Genomic DNA, 18,917 nt, shown 5'->3' with positions numbered 1-18,917 from the left:
GGTGGGGGAGGGTTGGCTATGCTGCTTTTCCACAGTTTTCTGCATTTTGACAGATTTCTTGTTTATTTACATGGGTCTTTGTAGCATTTTCTTAGTCAGAATGTGTAGTTAACTTTGAAGACGCTAAAAAATTCAAAATATTTTTAAAACCTACATGTGGCCGCTCTCTGAACAGTATGTTTTACTAAGAATTCTGAGTCCCTATTCTGCATCTTTGCAAGATGAGTGATGTTCTACTTTTGTGAATAGTACAGAACATCATTGTCCTTTTACTAAATTTTAGCAAACTATCTTGAATATCTTTCAGGCGGCTGCATTATTGGATTTTGTTTGCTTCAGGCTTCAGAACTTAAATACAACTTAAACTTTAAAGGCTATATCCTTCAGCTGCAGTATCTGAGCGAGTTCTGTTTGCTTATAGCACACTGTTCTTCTTATGCAGTATGCAGAGTTACAGCACATATTGAACTAAGACTACTTAACTGTACAAAACTATGGTTCACTGCTCACCTGAGACATCTATTTTCATCCATTTTCTCTGAGTAGAGTTTCCTTTGTTTCAAAGGATCATAATGTTCCCATTTGTATTTGATCAGTCTGTGCCAGTTTATCTGACTTGAAGTTTGAGCTGTAAGGTAGACACTGTGGTTTTTTTATTCACATTATGAAAGCATGTGAAAACATTGTACATAGCTTTCTTTTTCTTGAAATACTTCACTACCTTAATCTCTCTGTATCTGAATTGTATTTGATTTCTGTTTTTTACCTTTTGCATTGAAAACATTGTTTTATTTTTGTTTGAATCTTTTGTGCATGTGCGGGTTTAACTGTTTCTTGCCTTGAGAATCCTGGGAGTAATCTTGGGATTTTGAAAGTTTATGAAATTCAGAATAACATTTAGCTTAAAAGGTGGTGACTTTAAAGTTCAGGTAAACTGTGGTCTTTTGGCATACTAATTGAAGCTTTGTCCTTTTTAGGGTTTACCCTACGTATGATTTCGCCTGCCCCATTGTTGACAGTATTGAAGGTGTTACACATGCATTGAGAACAACAGAGTACCATGACAGAGATGAACAGTTCTATTGGATCATTGAAGCCTTGGGTATAAGGAAGCCATACATCTGGGAATACAGCCGTCTGAACCTCAACAACACTGTGCTATCTAAAAGAAAACTCACGTGGTTTGTTAATGAAGGGCTGGTGGATGGATGGTATGTTACGCAGTTTTGTTCGAATTGTTATTAAAATTCATCTATCTCTATATAGCTCTATATAACTGCTTGGGTTAAAGAAATATTCCCCCCCTGTACTGACGGACAGGATACCAAGCTAGTTGGACCACTAATTCGCCATTCTTGTGCAACATTTGTGTTTACATCGACTTAAGATGAAAACTGATATAAGAGTGCAAAATACTAATTTGGTCTGCCCTGCAGAGTCTAGATTACTCAGACCTGTATATGTGAATATGATACAAGACCAAATGTTGTGAAACAGTCAAAGCTGGGACTGGGCAATTGTATGGTAGTGTTATGGTCATCCCTGCCCCACAAACTGTTACCTTGTTCACTTAAAAGCCAAGTCGCTAGCTAGTAGAGTTTTGAAGAAATATGCAGTTCACATTTTCAAGGGTTGACAGACTCAGGCCTCTGGGAGATGTTATATTTCAAATGTGAAACCAGTTAATCACGCTTTAGGTAGTAACCTACCCCCAAATTCATGCAATTAATGCTGCATTAAAACAGGGAATAAGTCGCAAAGTTGTTAGACAAAATGTTTAATAACTTTGTGGCTGGTTCCCATTGCACCTTAAATCAAATGTGTGGCCTTGCCCATCAGCTCATCAGGGCACCAAACCTTGAATTGGGTGCAGCAGTCATCTGCTTGGGGCTCTTAACTTTGGGGGTGCATTGCAGCCCTTGACTAGGGTTCCTTCCCAAGGTTGGGAGCACTGATCAGCTAGCTGGCTTGCTACTTGCCAGTGTAGAGGGAGTCTGGGGATCATGATCCTGGGCTCCCCGTGGACTGGCTGTATGACATGATTTAGTATCTCATCCCTGATCCCATAATTGTTTCCCGCTGAGCACATGTAATATGGCAGGAGGTGTGACTTCTGGGATTGTGGATCAGATCCCATTATGCCTTTACTTGAATGTCTGCCTGGGACCTCAGTAGGCAGACAGTCTGGAAGTATGCATCTCAGATATCTGAACTACCCCTCTCATCTTGGTGAAGCATAATTCAGATTCCTAGTGACTATTTCATTCAAGGAAGAATCATGCATCTGCCCAGTTTATTTTCAGTCCTGTTTAATATCATCTGTGAGACATTTTGGGGGAGAGCCCCATATTTTTCCCTCAAGAAAGCACCAAGCCTAGTAGGTTAATAAGTCCATGGCTACTGAGACAAAGATGAGTACAGGGAAAGCAGACAAATTCATCTTACGCTTAAATAACATTCTATTTCTGTGCCTCATATGGGTAGAAATTACTTTGATGAAGCCTTAAATTACTGTAATTTCTCTCCCCAGCTTGACATATGAAGAAGACAAGAAGAGAGCTGTAGGTTACAGACATTTGCCTATGAGGCAAAGAATGCTTTTGAAATAAAAAAAAAAATAAAAAAATGGGAGGAAACAGGCTAGCAGGACATACAGCTCTCACCTTGCCAATTTTTGATAGACACCAGGGATGTAATAGGCCTAGAAAAATGCTCCTCTCATTGAGAGAGTTTTTTCCTCTCCAAGTTAACTTCTAGGAGCATTGGTATGCAGTGTGGGGAAGTCTTTACTACAACTTCATTTTCCATGGGTAAGAGTTCAGTCTTCTGGCCTGGCAGGTTAACCCTTACAACCAAAACGGAAGTAATGCAAGCAAAATAATATTTAAAAGTATTTTTTAAGCTGGCTTGCAAAGCCAATATTCAAATACTACACTGAGTACTAGAATTTATTCTGTAATAGCCAACAGCATTCTCAGTTGTATTCCTTTTTTTGGTAGGGATGATCCAAGATTTCCCACTGTCCGTGGTGTGCTGAGAAGAGGTATGACAGTTGAAGGATTAAAACAGTTTATTGCAGCACAAGTGAGTTCCATCTTCTCCTTTTTCCGATTCTTTGAGCATCCTCATAAACATGTTAACCAAACTTTTATTTATCATTATTATGCCATACTGGGGGCTCTTTGTGATGTCCTTTTGAAGTAAACAGTAACATGAATAATACTTAGCCATTCTATGCGTTTATGAAGGACTCAAGTCCTTAAAAATACTCAGGATTATTAATCTTGCTTTTCAGGGCTCCTCTCGATCTGTTGTGAACATGGAATGGGACAAAATTTGGGCATTTAACAAAAAGGTATATGTAATATATATATGCTTGTATTAGTCTGATAGCATTTCTTCTTGGTATCCATCCCCCCTGGGTTTTGTAGTGAATCCAGCATTCATGGAGTGCTCATTATTAAAAGTAGCAGTTGCAGTATGTTGCATCATTGACACATTTTCAGGAAAATGGAATGTCCCTTTTCTAACTTTGGCTGTCACTTATCTTATTGATTTATCAAACTGATGCTGAGTTGCTTTACTTGGAATTATATTGATAGGAAATGGTACTTGCTGTAAATCTGATATGAAAACTCTGCATTTCATTTTTCTGCTTTCAAGCTGCGAGCTATCTGTAAGAAGGTATTACTTAATGCTTTTTTGCCTTAGCACATAGCTTACATTAATGTAAGCATGTGTAGCATAAGTCATTTTGCAGCTTCATAGCACAATCACATTTGCTTATCTAACAAGAGCAGTACAAATCCATTTAAAATGCATTATTCCTGTTTTTAAAAATTGCCCTATTTTGTGTTGGTTTATTTGCCAACATAACTGGAAATCTCTTCAAGTCAACTCTCATTCTTTTCTGTCGTTAATTGAATAAGGGCTTTAGTAGTAATGACTGTCTGTGTTAAATAGCCCTTCTAATATTCCTGAATTGAGTGTCAAATAAGGAATACTGCATCTTTACATGGTTAGTTGCTTTTTGGCAGCGGATGCTTGGACACTATAATAAGGCGAATCATTAGTGCTGATTGTATAACTTGTGTACCTGTGTGAATGAATGCTTGTAACTCTTGCATTGGGATTACTGCTTGTTTTTTGTTAAGGCCTGTCCTGGATCTGCACATTTAAGTAGCATTTGTTTGTTTGGCATGTATTTTGTCTCCCTTCATGTTTTATGTATTTGGTCCATTCAGTATGCAAAGGATTATGAACTGGTTCATTCTGTTGCTGCATAGATACTAATGGTTTTTTAAATTTGGATTTGAAGACACATGGATGGGAATGTTAGTGTTAATTTATTTAAAACCTCTTTCTTTTCTTTTCTTAAGTAGTCTCTTATACCTTTGACTCCTTATTTTGACTGATAGATATGGTGACAAATCTGTCGTCATCTACGTGTGTATTTGCATTGGAGTCAATAGTATAAATGAAAATGGAAATTGTTTCTATGCAGTTTCCAGACAGAGCTCAAAGACCTGAAGAGAAACAGAACTTTTACGTATTACACTTTTGATCTTATAAACACAGTCAGCTGATAGAGTATTGTGTTGAATGATTAAAACATGAGGCATAGTTATGACAGATGAGTGGGGTTAAAATACCACTACTTTAATTGTAATCATAATTCTGATATTTAGAGCATAAAAGGGATAGGAAGTACCTGTTTTCTAGGTACGTTAACAAGTCCTTCCTAGAACATGTGGCTGAAACACTGTAAGGGCCTGGCTTCCATGCTTACTAATTTTAATGAATATATACCTTGTCAGTGCAGAGTACTCTTGTACCTGCAAGTACCAAAGAATTCAGATATGAAATATCCTATTTTCTCACATATAGCCCACCTTTTTTTGTAGGGTTTTTTTTTGTTTGTTTTTACCAAAAGTAACTTTTAAAAATTGGGATGTGCATTATATGCATTGTAACTGGGTCTTCATGAGCTTGAAATTTGGTGGCCAGGATGCTGTGGCAGTGTTAATTGCCAGGGATCTGGGAGCCACAGCAATTAACTCTGTCACTGCTCCCTCATTGCCAAATTTCTGGACCAATGGGGATGAATGGATGACATAACCCCATGTGCCAGGTTGGGTCGGCACATGAGATCCGTTTGTGGCCAGGGCCGACATGCCAAGTTGGGTCCAGCATGCAGTGTCATGCCCAATACATAGCCCCAGAGTCAGCATATGGGGTTGGTCTGTGGGCCCCATTTGGCACATAGGGTTGGGAGCAGGCTCAGCTCCATAGCTGCCACTACTCAGTTTCTATCAGGAAGATTTTTCTTTTTTCTTAATTCCTCTCTCTCAAAAACAAGGTGTGTATTATATATAGGGGCATGCTGTATGCAAGAAAATATAGTAGATTGCAAAACTTTTTTTTTTCTCTAAATGGCTGAGTTGCAGTAAAGAAATTAAAAATAAAATATTTCCTACTTTATGGATGCATCTACACGTCTCCCTACAGCAACGTAGTGACGTGCAACATCGCCATACAGCATGCTACGGTGACGTATCAATCACATGGCTCTATGCATGATCACAACGTTGCCATATGGCACGCTACGGCAATGTAGCAATCGTGGGTCTATGCGTGGAGCTATGTTGCCATACCGGCACACTCCCCCAGTGTAGCGCACCGCTACAATGACATAGCATTGAATTCTAAGTGTGGTACACATGGTGCAGTAAGGGCTGTTACTGTGCTTTGCTTTAGTACTTCCTATCACAGTACTAAAGCACGGTACCATAGCAACATTGCCATACAGCAGTGTGTAGATGCGCTCTTTGGGTAGCAAATTATTTTCTCACACAGAGTGAACTTCTTGTATTTCTTTTTCAGTTTAAATTTCCAGTTTGTTTATGAGGTAGTGTACCAGTTCCCTTTTATTCCTAATTTTGCTTTTGTGTGTATTGTATTCAAGGTTCCCTGAAACATTTAATAAAAGTAATGAAGATCAGAGCACCCCTGTGAAAGGTGGTGGTAAATGAGTTGGAAAACAGACTTAAAAGTATAGGGAGGAAGCATCATAATAAGCAGAATACTACTACTGCTAATAATGGCAAAAATAGGCTAAGGTGGAGTAACTGGAACAAATTTAATACTATGGTATTGCCTTATTATAGTGATCTAATGCTACTGTACTAAAATAGTATTCCTCAACATCATAAACCCAGTTGGCACTCGTTATACAAGCAAAACAGTTGCTGAGCTCAAAAAAATTCTGAGAACCTGGGCAGATGGGGCTCATATAGACATGTAGGGAGCCAGCCCCGATGCATCAGAAATCCAGTGCGTCAGAGCATATGCGATTTTAATCAGACTTGATTTAATCAAGTCGGCTGGAGCACAGAAATGGCCGTGCTCCAGCCGACTCTAGCATCATGTGTATCGGCATCTCTGTGCTTAAAAAAAAATGGCTCATTTGATCAGCTGTAGTTCCAAGTTCCCCGCTGCCATTTTTCAGCACCAGGGATGCTGATACATGTGACACTTGAGCATTTTTAGTTGGTGCAGCTCACTAATTAAAGTGCCCTCCCCTCCCTCCCCCCCATGCCTCCTGGAGCATGTGTAAAAATGCCAGTGGTACTTCTTTACACCAGTGTAATTTGTATCTATTTTTTATGATACTACCCCACTCAGGGCTTCAGAGCAGAGGAATGGTCTGATTTTTTTTTTGATTGCTTTTCCACTAACTAGATACTATTCCAGTACCTTGTCACTGTGTAGCTATCAAGTAGGTACTAACTTGTTTGCATTGCACAAGGGGGTGCTACTTAGTTGAAAGGAGAAATGACACTACACTGGTATAACTCTCATTGATGTAGTTTTACACCCTGATTTTTTTTTCTCAAGATTTTGAGTAAGCTGTACCATTATAGGAGTTTGTGATTGTTAACTCCTTATTTATGTTGGTTCAATTAGTCATCTGTCTAAGCCTTAAAAAATGAGCATGGTTTTGGAACCTAGCAAACCAGGCATTAAAACATTGTTGATATTTTGATTTAAAAAGTAGCTACTCAGAAATAAACTGGTTAGAAGACAATGCTAGTACATTGCATAGAAAATGAAATGCATCAAGTGAAAAGGTGAAAGTAATGCCTACACTGAAGTGTTAATTCAAAAGTTGGGTGGTTTCCACTGCCACAGTTCCAGATTTCTGTATTCTACCTTTTATATTAATTTCATGAATAGTTTGAAGAATTGGTTTATGTTTTGCTTATTTGTAACCATATTCTGCAATTTGTTAAAATTTTGAATTAAAGTAGCATTAAAATCAAACACAAGCAAGTGCAGTAACATAAAGATACCAGTTAATATTCCCGCATTATTCTTTGACTTGTTTTACATGCGCAGTGGCAATATGGTAGTCTGTGAGGTTGAACTGAGGCACGATCATTACTAGTTGAAAACTTGTTTCTCCAAGTGAGAGAGATTCACTGTTATTTCATTTGTTTCCTATAGGTTATAGACCCAGTAGCACCTCGGTACACTGCTTTACTGAAAAATGAAATGGTCACTGTGAACATTCCTGAAGCTGTAGAGGAGATGAAAGAAGTGGCTAAACACCCAAAGGTTCTTCAGTTCATTCATCTTTTGATTACTATCAGAGGACGGAACACTTAAAAATGGTGCTGTCTATAGGCTACAGTAGGGGTGTCAAAGATCCAGCCTGTAGAGCCCCATCATCTAGCTTCCTGTGCTGCCCCTGCCCTGATCTGTGTTGACTTGTTCACCACATGTTGCACCTATTCCAACCTGTCTGGGATCCCTGCTACCTGTACCAGCTGGTCTGGGATGGAGCCACCCCCAGCCAGTCCACCACATGTGCCATACAAAGAGCAGCACAATTCCAGACCAGTGGGGAGTGCATGCAGTGCAGGTCCCGGGGCAGGTGCTGTGACACCTGGAACTGCTGGGGGGGGCGGTGGGCATGTGGGCAGGGGTGTCCATGGGCTCTCTGCAGACTGGCCCCACACCACAACTCCAGCCCACTGGACCAAATGAGTGACACCCCTGGGCTACAGTAAGCAGCTGGGACAAAGGAGTGTCACTGAATCAGGATAGGAATTTCCAAACTGTGATCCCAACTAGGCAAGTCCCAACTCTGTAACTTGGGTTTTACATTATTAAATGGGAATGACTGATGACTGTTTTTCTTCATTTTTGGAATACTATGAAGTTGAATATTTGTACAGCATTGAAATGTGTATTACTTAAAAATGACAATTTAGCTGATCTGTGCAACCAAAAGCAAATACTGAGCACAGTATGTGAAATTCTGAAAATGAATGAGTGTTATAAAAATTTATTGTAAAATGAAGCTGCCAAGCAAAAAATTGACTTAAACTTTGACAAGTATGCTCAGTCCCTATGGGCCAGGTGACAGAACTTTAAGGGCATAAGTTCGATTGGGCACATGATAGTGCTTTGGTTTGCTAAAGCTTTTTATGAATGCATTCTTTTGATGAGTCTACCCTGTAGTCAATCTGGGATTTCCTAGAATGATACAGAGTCTATGAAAAATGAACTAGAAGTGATGAAAAAGATTGAGGTAGCCTCAATCATGGTGGCTGCTTATGATTTTTGTCCATTAAGAAGATCATGTTGTGTGTTGTAATTTTTTACTTACTGTACATGTGCGCGCACACACGCATGCATGTGTATGTGTGTAGAAAGAGAGGGAAACTATTACCATAGAAGCCAACAGAGCTTGATTCTAAAAATTTCTTTTTTTTATTAATTTTGAATATACAGAATCCTGATGTTGGGTTGAAGCCAGTGTGGTACGGCTCTAGAGTGCTGATTGAGGGTGCAGATGCAGATACGCTAACGGAGGGAGAAATGGTTACGTTCATAAATTGGGGCAACATTATTATCACTAAGATACACAGGTAACAAATGTAAGATATTTGGAATAGAGTGCTTTTGCATTTCAACTTTTAATTGACAATCATAAGCCGTTATAGTTAGCATGCATAAGTATTGTGTAAATAGATTACAAACTGCCTATTTAATAGGGGATTGTGAGTCTGAAGTCACTGCTTAAATAACCTGTTATTGTATAACAGTTCTTGTTTGGAACCTGTGGCTGTTCCATTACTGTTGCTTTCAGGCATTACTTGCAGTTAGAAATAGAATATGCTCCTGTTCTGGTGCCGATTCATTTCATTTTTTTTTTTCATGTAAATTCTATTATGATCCAAAACTTGTCTGTAATGAAAGCAAAATTAAAGGTGCATCAGCAACAGACTAGCTATATAGATATGGCCGTTAATACAAAAGAGTCATTGCTATTAAATGTTGAAGTTGTTAATATGGTGTTCTGTGCATTTAATCAACAGAGCCCTTCAGACTCATGTAAATAATGCAGCCCTGTATTTAACAAATGAGACTCTGTCCTCTCCCATCCCCTTTTTTCCCTTCTTGGAACTTAAATTTACATTTTAAAAGAGTAACTTTTAATTAGTCACTTGCTACTTACAGTGTGCTAAGCTTTATTCTCTGTGGGGTGGGGACGGACTAGTGTGGGGTGGGATCAGTTCTCTGTTCCATCTATGTTAGGACATTTTAAAATAATTTAAACATTTTTTCAATATTACAGAGACTTCTTTTTTCCAAGAGAAGCTCAAAAATGTTCCAGAATTGTGTAAAATTGCCATTTATTCACATTCTTCTGTTTCCCATGTAGAAACCCAGACAGGAAAATTGTATCAATTGATGCCAAGCTGAGCCTAGAGAACAGGGATTACAAAAAAACTGCTAAGATCACTTGGCTAACAGACACGCCATCTGCACCTCTTATCCCATCTGTCTGTGTTAACTATGAACATCTCATCACCAAACCAGTCCTGGGCAAAGATGAAGATTTCAAGCAGTATGTCAACAGAAATAGCAAGGTAACTCTCTTATTCTTCCTGCAAAGCCTTTGTTTTTCCTCCCTTCTCTTTTTTCACCACCATCTCTAGTTATTTTTAGCCTGTAGGTTCCTAAATATCTTGGTGATATACAAAGGTGTTTTGGCCATTTGAGCAAGTCCAACTTAAGTGTACATATACTTAGTATAAGTATATTGCTTTAGAATGCACGTATCTGTAGTTCCCGTTCCTCAGTGGAGCTACAGTAGTTGCCAGCTGGAGAGGAGCTAGTGCATGATTGACATTTTAATAGCGGTGGTGGGGTTTTGCAGGGACACTGCTGGATATAGATATGCTTTTAATGTTAATGAAGCTGCAGCCTAGTGAGGGATCACTGTATAATAAGTTGAATAACATGTCACAACTGGAGAAGGAGAAATGTTATATATTGAGAATTTACTCCCTGGTTCTTTCAATGAAATTTAAGCGCAAAGTAATACTTTATAGGTGCAGTATTATTAGGTTTTGTATCTCAGTCTCTGCAAATTATATGATAAATTAGGTATCATTGCTGTGATGGAGTTTCTTCTAGGCCTCCTCACGTTCTCTTCCAAGCTTTTTGTCTCTGAATGATACTGTGAGATGGAGAGATCTTTTCTTCCTAGCCAAGGAAGTTTCTTATTTCCCACTTTAAGGAAAATATAGTTATTAAACAATTGCCATATTTTATTTACATATGGCACATACCTTTTCCCAGAAAATTGGGGTGAAATCAGAAAGAAGTAAGGCTGGATGGGACCTCCATGGGTGCATGTCTTCAAACAAGGCAACTGACTTCTGCAGGAGCTGGAGCCTTGGGTTACATGGAGCTGGGGATGGATTCCTTAACTCAGCCTCCCCTTCTCCCTGCAGCAAGCCCAAGAGCTAATGTTTAACCCAGGGGTACTCAACTCTTTGCCCACAGGCCAGAACCGGCCTGCGGAGCTACGTAATCTGGCCCAGGGGGCATCCTGCGGGTCTGGACACTTAGCTGCAGTTACCACCACCACCACCACCACCAGCACCCTTCTGCTACCAAATGTCCATGCAGGCAAATCAGCCCTAAGTCAGTCCTGTGCACAGGGATCAGGCTCCATTCCCACATGCCTGACTCACACCAGGGCCCAGTCCAGCCACATGGAAAGGGGTGCAATGAAGCCATGTGTAATCAGCCCCAGCTGGGCCATTCCTGTGCAGCTGAATTGTCAGAGTGAGCAGGCTTTGTCCCCCTTCCCTTTTGTGCACATGGATCTCACCCTGATAGCAGATTCGCTGCCTGGCTCTGGCTCCCCATCTCCCGGCATGGGGATTCCTGTGAGGGGCTGGAATGCAGCTTCAGTGTTGGGACTTTGCCACTTGGAACGCCATGTGCTGGGGATCATGCATGCCCCGTTTTCCTGCCATTGCCCTCTGGGTACCCACAAGTGCTTGGAGCACTCCTAACCCTCACCTCTGGGAAGTGTGCTCACCAAGAAGTGGCTGCTCCCTGCAGAATGGGCACACACATTACCATTGTTGCTGTTGCAATGGCCCGGGCAGGCATGATGCAGACAAACAGGAACGGACCTGCCAGCACGGATCCAGTGCATTGGGATTGGGGTCCACTGGGCCATTTCTGTATGGTACTGGATTGGGCCTGTGTGAGCCATTGCTGCGCACCTGAATTAGCTCCTGGCTGGATGAGCACTGTGCACCAGATTGGGCCAATGGACTGCCTCAGACCTGCAGAACAGTCTGGCACCATTCATCTGCCTCGAGCTGGGGAGGTCAGGCACCACCAGATCAACAGTTTCACAACAGGTGCTAACTTTTAGTTAGTTTTTTTTTTAATGCTGCAAGACTTTTACACTATCGGTTTTTGTACATTGTGGCTGTGTGGGGTAACTGCTACAGTAGCAACCTCTTTCACCCTACAGCAGTGGGAAGAGGGAGAGGGAGTGAGGCTGATCAGGACTCCATGCCCACTGTGCATGGCTGGAGCCTGCAGCCTTGGCAGTGGAAAGTAAGACTGCTGGCTATTTTCTTCAAGGACAAATCTTATTTCTTTCATTCTCCTTTCCCCAAAGCAAGGTGCATGTCTTATTCAAGAGTGTGTGGTAAGTGAGAAGGATATAGTGTTCCTGTTAGTTTTGCTACCTTAAATTCAAGTATTTACTTTATAAAATAGTTCTGGATTTCCCACTAGATAATATTTAACTCTTGAGCTTTCTGACACTATTTTTGGCACTTTTACCCTCACATTTTTAAGCTATCTCACAGATTTCTAATCTATTTGTGATCCCACCCTATATGCAAGCCCAATTTTCCTAATTAAATTTCTTCAGGGTGTGGTACATTGCTTGTTGCTGAGACTCCATAACATAGGAATAACTGTACTTACACATTTCTTTGAAAGCATCTTATCCATTGGGATTAGGTTTAATTGTGAAATCTGATGATCTTTAAAATCTTTCAACACAGAATTCTGTGTATGTTTAAAACTATGCTTGTAAAATATCTGTGTTTCCTGTAACTTTCACAGCAAGAAGAACTGATGTTAGGTGATCCCTGTCTTAAGGAATTGAAAAAAGGGGACATTATACAGCTTCAGAGAAGAGGATTCTTTATTTGTGATCAACCCTATGAGCCAATTAGGTAAGCAGCTGGAAACACCCTCAATTTATAGGCTGAGAATCGCCAGTGAAGATCAGTAAAATGTTTTTAATATATTTTTTTTCTGCTTTCATGCACACAATAACACTCTCTCAAGTAGAAATTGAACTAATAATCTCATTCACCAACAGCGGTATGAAAACCCTAATAACATACACAAATATTTACACTGTGGTGCTCTGTGCACCCTGGGAAACATGGAGGACATGCACCCCCCAGATCTGCGTATAGATCAAGGGTAGGCTGTGTGTTCAAGGCCAGGGCTATGCCAAACTCTTCCCAGCAGGGAGGCCTGGGTGGGGTGGAGGGTGGGCAGGTGACAGTGACTCTGGGAAGGGAGCTATGGTGAATTTTGGAGTCACTGTAGCTCCCCCTGCTGGGAAGAGACTGGTGCAGCCCCAGCCCCAAGCGTGCAGCCCGTCCTCATCCTGTGCACAGATCCAGGGCACACATGGCCCCCATGTTTCCACTGCAGTGCTGCCTCCCTGCCCCCTGCAGATGAGTGGCTCATGGCTCCATCCCATGCCCTGCCCCAGCAGGATAGTGCCTGCCCCAACCCCATGCCCTCCCTCACTGGGGGGCCCTTGATCTGCATCCCCCACAGACATACCAGCTGGGCAATGCTCTCCAAGCTGCTGGGCTGCACGTAGGCAGTCCAGTCAGTATTGGCCAATATGGCTTGTCAATAATCAGCCATTGGTATCGGCCCATAAAATCTTTATCAGTGCACCCCTATCTAAATGTATAAGTCTTGATTTTAATTTGAAGAAATGGGGAAAGCTGTTTTCAGTTGCTATTGGAACTAAATGAAAATTATGTAGTTAAAATATGCAGTTCTCTGGTGAGAGGGAGTTTAGGTGACAAACTGAAACTTCTAATACAGTACACCATCCAGAACAGAATTTTATTCTTCATTACTAAAATTTCCAGTTGCAATTATATATAGAGAGAGTTGCTGCTGTAGTGGAACTTAGTGGGAATGTGGAGCAAGAAATGTGTTGAATATTCATTTTTTTTTCCTCTCTGGCTTTTTCAAAGTGTTTTGTAGGCATTATACTTGTATTTTTTCTATTATGGCTCTATAGAGAGTATATATTGAATGTTGGCTCTTTTAACCTTTTTCTGTAGCCCATATAGCTGTAAAGAGGCTCCGTGCATTTTGATTTATATCCCTGATGGACACACAAAGGAAATGCCAACATCTGGCTCAAAGGAGAAAACCAAGGCAGAAACTGCAAAGAAAGAGGTAAAGAGTCTTTTAGGAAACATTCCCATAGCATTTACTGCTGTAAAACATTCATGGAACACAACAAAAATCTGCTTCTGTTTTTAAAGGCTAGTTCTGCTTCCAAGGAAAAGCCTACTCCTCCACTTGTTGCTAATACCTCTACTGCACCTGAGGACCCTGTGGTACTTTACAGTAGAGTGTCTGCTCAGGGTGATGTGGTTCGTGACTTGAAAGCTAAGAAGGCATCAAAGGATGATATCGATGCTGCTGTGAAACAGCTATTGGCCTTGAAAGCAGAATACAAGGAAAAGACTGGTCAAGAGTATAAACCTGGAAGTCATCCAGCAGCTGCTGTTTCAGTACCTAGTGTGGCGTCCAACCTTGAGACCTCCAGCATGCTGGACAGCACAACTCTTTATGATAAAGTGGCAGAACAAGGGGACTTGGTCCGGAAGCTTAAAGCTGAGAGAGCACCAAAAGTAAGTGTGCAGAAAACCTAGTTTAGAGAATGCTATTTCAAGAATGTTTTCAGTCTCTCCTCTGTCAGGATAAAAGCCAGCTTTCTTTCCTGGCTTTTCTTTAAAAATCCTTAAATTTGTTTGATTTGGGGTCTGTCATGTCATCTTTTCTAATGTGTCGCACTTCAAGTACTGGTCAGATAAATATTATTTGTTGATGATTCTGTGCTAATGTAAATTAGGTACCTTATATGCAAGACATGTCATGTTTCCCAGCTTCCTCTTCTGAGAAATTTTGATCAACAAAGGGCTCCTACAGACGTGCGGGGAGCCTCCAGCTGGTTGGAGCAGACTCAATCGAGTCTGATGGAGCACAGAAATTGATGCACTGTGGCAGCCTTCCATTAGTGTTGCCGCTCTGAAAAAATGGTGGGGGGTGCTTTGATTTATAACGTCACTGAATGTGTTTGAGCTTTTTAGTTCAGAGTACCCCACTGCCATTTCTTGATACCAGAATGCTGATGCATGTGACAAGTGGGTGCTGTTTATTAGCGCGGCTTGCTAATTAAAGCATCTGGCACTGTGTCCCAGAGCATGTGTAAAAATGCCCCATGTGATCCCACAAGATGCATTAATACAGTTTCTGAATTAGGTCACTAGTGGAAGTCTTCAACTGTAACCTCTCTTTTTCTTCTTTTTCTCGTGTTACTCCAGATGCTACTCAGTTAAGAACTATTGTCACTGTTTGACGCTGAACACCTGAGGAAGAGGCTCTCCTGTTTCATGGAGAGTTTTCTTTATATTTATATGTACATGTGTGTATACACACAAAACTTTTTTGGGAAGAACAGTTTAGAGGCATATCACAAGTGGAAGATTTTAACACTTTGTGCTTAATGACTAAATATTTTAGGGGAATATATAGCTGATGTCATTACAAAATCTGAGCAAAATAATGTTATTAGATGTGTTGCATCTAGTGTTGTTGTTTTGTAATGGAATATTAGAGCTGTGAAAAGATTAAGTATTTTCTAATTTATATTTATTTATATCTGAATGCCTCATTTGATAACTATCAAAACTTTCTGTCCTAGATCAACTTGGTGTAAGCTAATGCGTGCAAATACCATTTGAGGCACTTATGACTTGTAAAGTGTCTGTTTTGTTTTATGAAAAGTATCTTTTGTGCAATTCGTGTTTTATATCTTCTGCTTGTTTTCTGTTTCCACCTCCTTTTTCTTTCTGCTTCAGGATCAGATAGATGCTGCAGTGAAAGTGCTTTTAACTCTAAAATCAGAATATAAGCAGCAGACAGGCCAGGAATACAAACCTGGAAACCCACCTGCAACAGTGATCCCTAGTGAATCTTCACCTGCTTCTACTTCATCTCCATGCGCAACAGACAGCAAATCTCTATACAGTAAAGTAGCTGAACAAGGTGAAGTGGTCCGCAAACTTAAATCTGAGAAAGCTTCAAAGGTATAGTGGTACTGATTTCTAACATGCCTGTAAGTGGAAAGATTGCTTTCAGCTTAGTTTAGGCCCAAATTCAGGGGCAGGCAATTATTTTGGGCGGAGGGCTGCTTACTGAGTTTTGGCAAGCCATCGAGGGCCGCATGACAGGCAGCAAGGGGCAGATAAATATTAATTGTCTAAATTTTTTTAGGGGCCCCACGGACTGGATAGAACGGCCTGGTGGACCGCATCCTGGCTGCATTTTGCCCGCCTCTGCCCTAATTAATAGGTTTTGGGAAACTTACTGGACTAAAAGTAAACAGATATGTTTAGAGTTTATTTCTTATTACAAACATTTCCTAATTCTTTTACAAAAGTCTAGTGCAGAAAACCAGAATGGGGAACTTCTTCATGTTTGTCATGCACGCTGAGTCCAGTACAAAATAAAGACATAGTTGAGGAAGGATAAGTTGTAGTTCTAAAACTGGAATGGCATTAGTAATAGAAATGTGCTAGTAATCTGACAGTGCCCATCTAACCTTCCTATCGTGGAATCTTTCCTATTTGGCTCCCAAATAGCAGCATATAAAACTGGCTAGGCTGTTGCACCAGCATGGAAGCCAGTTGTTTTCAGTTGGTAGCTGTGGGCACAAATGTCATTCTACACCTATGCTACTTGATTTGGGTCCCTGGTATATTGCAGTCAATCTGGTAGACCATATAAAAAGGCACATGTATGGGCAAACAAGTTTTGGCCCTTAAGCAGTATATTAGATTGCCTATATTAATGTAATTCTTGGTAGGGTTGAGCTGTTTCTTCTACTGTACTGTTGCAACTGTATTCTGTCTTTACCTTTTATCTCATTTTCTTGCTTCAGGAGCAGATAGGTGATGCCGTGAAAGTGCTTTTAACTTTAAAGGCAGAATATAAACAAAAGACAGGCCAAGAATACAAGCCAGGAAGTCCACCTGCATCTTCTCTTTGTACATCATCATCTTCTGCTGCTTTTCTGTCTGCTTCCTGCAATAATTTGACATCTTCTAGCTCAGTAGACAGCAAAATGCTCTATGATAAAGTAGCTGAACAAGGGGAGGTCGTTCGCAGTCTCAAAGCAGAAAAAGCTTCAAAGGTATAATAGTGGTAAATATAGTTTTATCAATCTTAACTCTTGCCACTGGGTGGAAGTCTTGTATAAAATAACCTTCAAATACATTCTCTGGCATTGTATTTCTGCCTCTGGTGGCAGTTTAAACACTTGCCTTCTACCAGTCTTGTACAAATCTGTTAATACCCGACAATGAAGCATTCTAGTATCTCCATGTAGGGACCTCTGACAGATGCACATTCCTACATTCTTTTATTAATATGATTTCCTGCTAGGTGTGAAAAAGTTTAATTGGCTCCTGGCATTTAAAAGGATAGGTGTGACCTGGGTGGAATTCCAGTAGTATAGAAGCATTCTTTTATTTTAGAACAGTGTGGGATGATGTAGGGAATGGAAATTATCTATTACTCCAGGCTGTTGGTCTAGCAAGGCTTTTCCAAACCAGAGAGTGAATTAAAATGAAAATTGGCTTTTCAGTAACAGTGCCTAAAAGGAGCCAGAGAAATGTCTGCTTTCAGAATCACTGGTATCCTAATGCTGCCCTTTCCTCTTGAAAGTCTTCAAAGTCCATATTCTTCAGTGCAGATTCTCCTGTATCCTTTTTAATAGATTGCAAGTGGCAGGATGATTTGGGGTTCCATTCTGTTGGTAACCCTGCAGCGTGTTCTCTTTGTTTGGCATCTAGTTTTTTGGATAATCTGATACATATTCATTCTCTTTTCCTAGCGCCACATACATTTTGCTGGTGGTCAGATTGAAACTCAGAAGTTTCTTTTAGCCTCAGAATTACTTGTATCTTAAGTTATTCTTAATCCATCTGAACTCTGTTTGCTTTCCACATAGGATAAAGTGGATGAAGCTGTCAGACTCCTCCTGTCTCTAAAAGCAGAATATAAAGAAAAGACTGGACAAGATTACAAGCCAGGCCATCCACCAGCAGCTCAGATATCTGCTTCACCCCAGGCAACAAGCACAGAAACCAGTGGTTCAGACACACCAGAAGCCAAAGCCCTGTATGACAAGGTGGCTCTTCAAGGAGAAGTTGTTCGAAAACTAAAAGCAGAGAAAGCAGAAAAGGTAAACCATTTTAAATACAGCTTAATTATAAACCACATGAGGCATCTCCGTTTATGCTGGACAGCAGGATGAGGTTCTGAGATGTGACATTTTTAAAATTTTATTTAAATTTAAGTTCCTGAAGTGCCATTGCATTTCAGCAGGAAGTATCTGATGTAAAGCTTTATGTGCTCTTTTCCTCGTAAGTTTTTCATTTTAATCAGAGGACCTATCTCTGCTGTTTTAAAAGCTGAGGTTTTGTAGTTTTCCTTCCATCCTCCCTCCTTCTGTCTCTTAACCTCCCCCTCCTTGTGGTGGCAAATTTTAATATTTAGGTATGTGTTGAACGTGTAGGATACATTTTTAGGTTAACCTTCTGCTGTGATTCATCTGGATTTCTCTTAATTTGCTTGTTCTGTGGCTTCTAAACAAAGGACAAAATAGATGCAGCAGTGCAGGAACTCCTTCAGCTGAAGGCCCAGTACAAGTCTTTTGCTGGAGTAGACTATAAACCTGCCTCAACAACTGGCATTGAAGATAAAGATAAGAAAAAGAAAGAGAAGGAAAATAAGTCTGAAAAGCAGAATAAGCAACAAAAACAAAATGAAACCCCGAAGAAAGAATCTCCGAAAGAACAGAGTGCCAATGACCTCTCTTCAAATGGAGCAGGAGAAGGTCAAGGCCCTAAGAAACAGACGAGGTAAAGAGAGATTTGTAATCTCTCTCTATGTGGAATCTAAATAGCGAGAAACCCAGAGCAGTATTTTGGTTTTTGTCTTGTTTGATTCTGTGGGAATATAGGAATATTGCATGTTCTCATTAACATTATGTATAATTGGTATCCTTATGCTTATTTTATCCCCTTGAAAATACAGCTCGTTTCCTGTTTTAAGTTTATAAAAGTTGCATGTTTATAGGTGGAGTTCCTGGAAAAGCAGGGAAACTGTGCAGTAAAAAAAATATGGATTATTCCGTTTTTAAACCCTGATGTTATAGAGAACTGAGTACATCTTACATGATCTAC

At 40.4% G+C, this 18,917-nt stretch overlaps 1 protein-coding gene across 5 annotated transcripts in view; it reads left to right on the top strand.

Moving 5' to 3' along the window:
- The window catches only part of EPRS (glutamyl-prolyl-tRNA synthetase), a 57,470-nt gene that overhangs the window by 20,592 nt on the left and 17,961 nt on the right, over positions 1–18,917 (top strand). The window contains exons 10-23 of one of the 5 annotated variants that reach the window (XM_019549489.1): positions 978–1,211; positions 3,000–3,084; positions 3,296–3,355; positions 3,664–3,684; positions 7,507–7,617; positions 8,800–8,936; positions 9,734–9,941; positions 12,460–12,572; positions 13,719–13,836; positions 13,926–14,297; positions 15,528–15,755; positions 16,610–16,861; positions 17,681–17,914; positions 18,328–18,593. In XM_019549489.1, the coding sequence (XP_019405034.1) occupies positions 978–1,211; positions 3,000–3,084; positions 3,296–3,355; positions 3,664–3,684; positions 7,507–7,617; positions 8,800–8,936; positions 9,734–9,941; positions 12,460–12,572; positions 13,719–13,836; positions 13,926–14,297; positions 15,528–15,755; positions 16,610–16,861; positions 17,681–17,914; positions 18,328–18,593 (2,439 nt within the window). The remainder of the gene's footprint in view (positions 1–977; positions 1,212–2,999; positions 3,085–3,295; positions 3,356–3,663; positions 3,685–7,506; positions 7,618–8,799; positions 8,937–9,733; positions 9,942–12,459; positions 12,573–13,718; positions 13,837–13,925; positions 14,298–15,527; positions 15,756–16,609; positions 16,862–17,680; positions 17,915–18,327; positions 18,594–18,917) is intronic. The other 4 variants (XM_019549490.1, XM_019549491.1, XM_019549492.1 and 1 more) reach the window with 4 other exon arrangements.

Source organism: Crocodylus porosus, unplaced genomic scaffold (genome assembly GCF_001723895.1).
Source record: "Crocodylus porosus isolate Cpor-Errol unplaced genomic scaffold, CroPor_comp1, whole genome shotgun sequence".
NCBI classification, from domain to species: domain Eukaryota; kingdom Metazoa; phylum Chordata; order Crocodylia; family Crocodylidae; genus Crocodylus; species Crocodylus porosus.
This window is presented reverse-complemented; position numbering and strand designations above follow the sequence as displayed.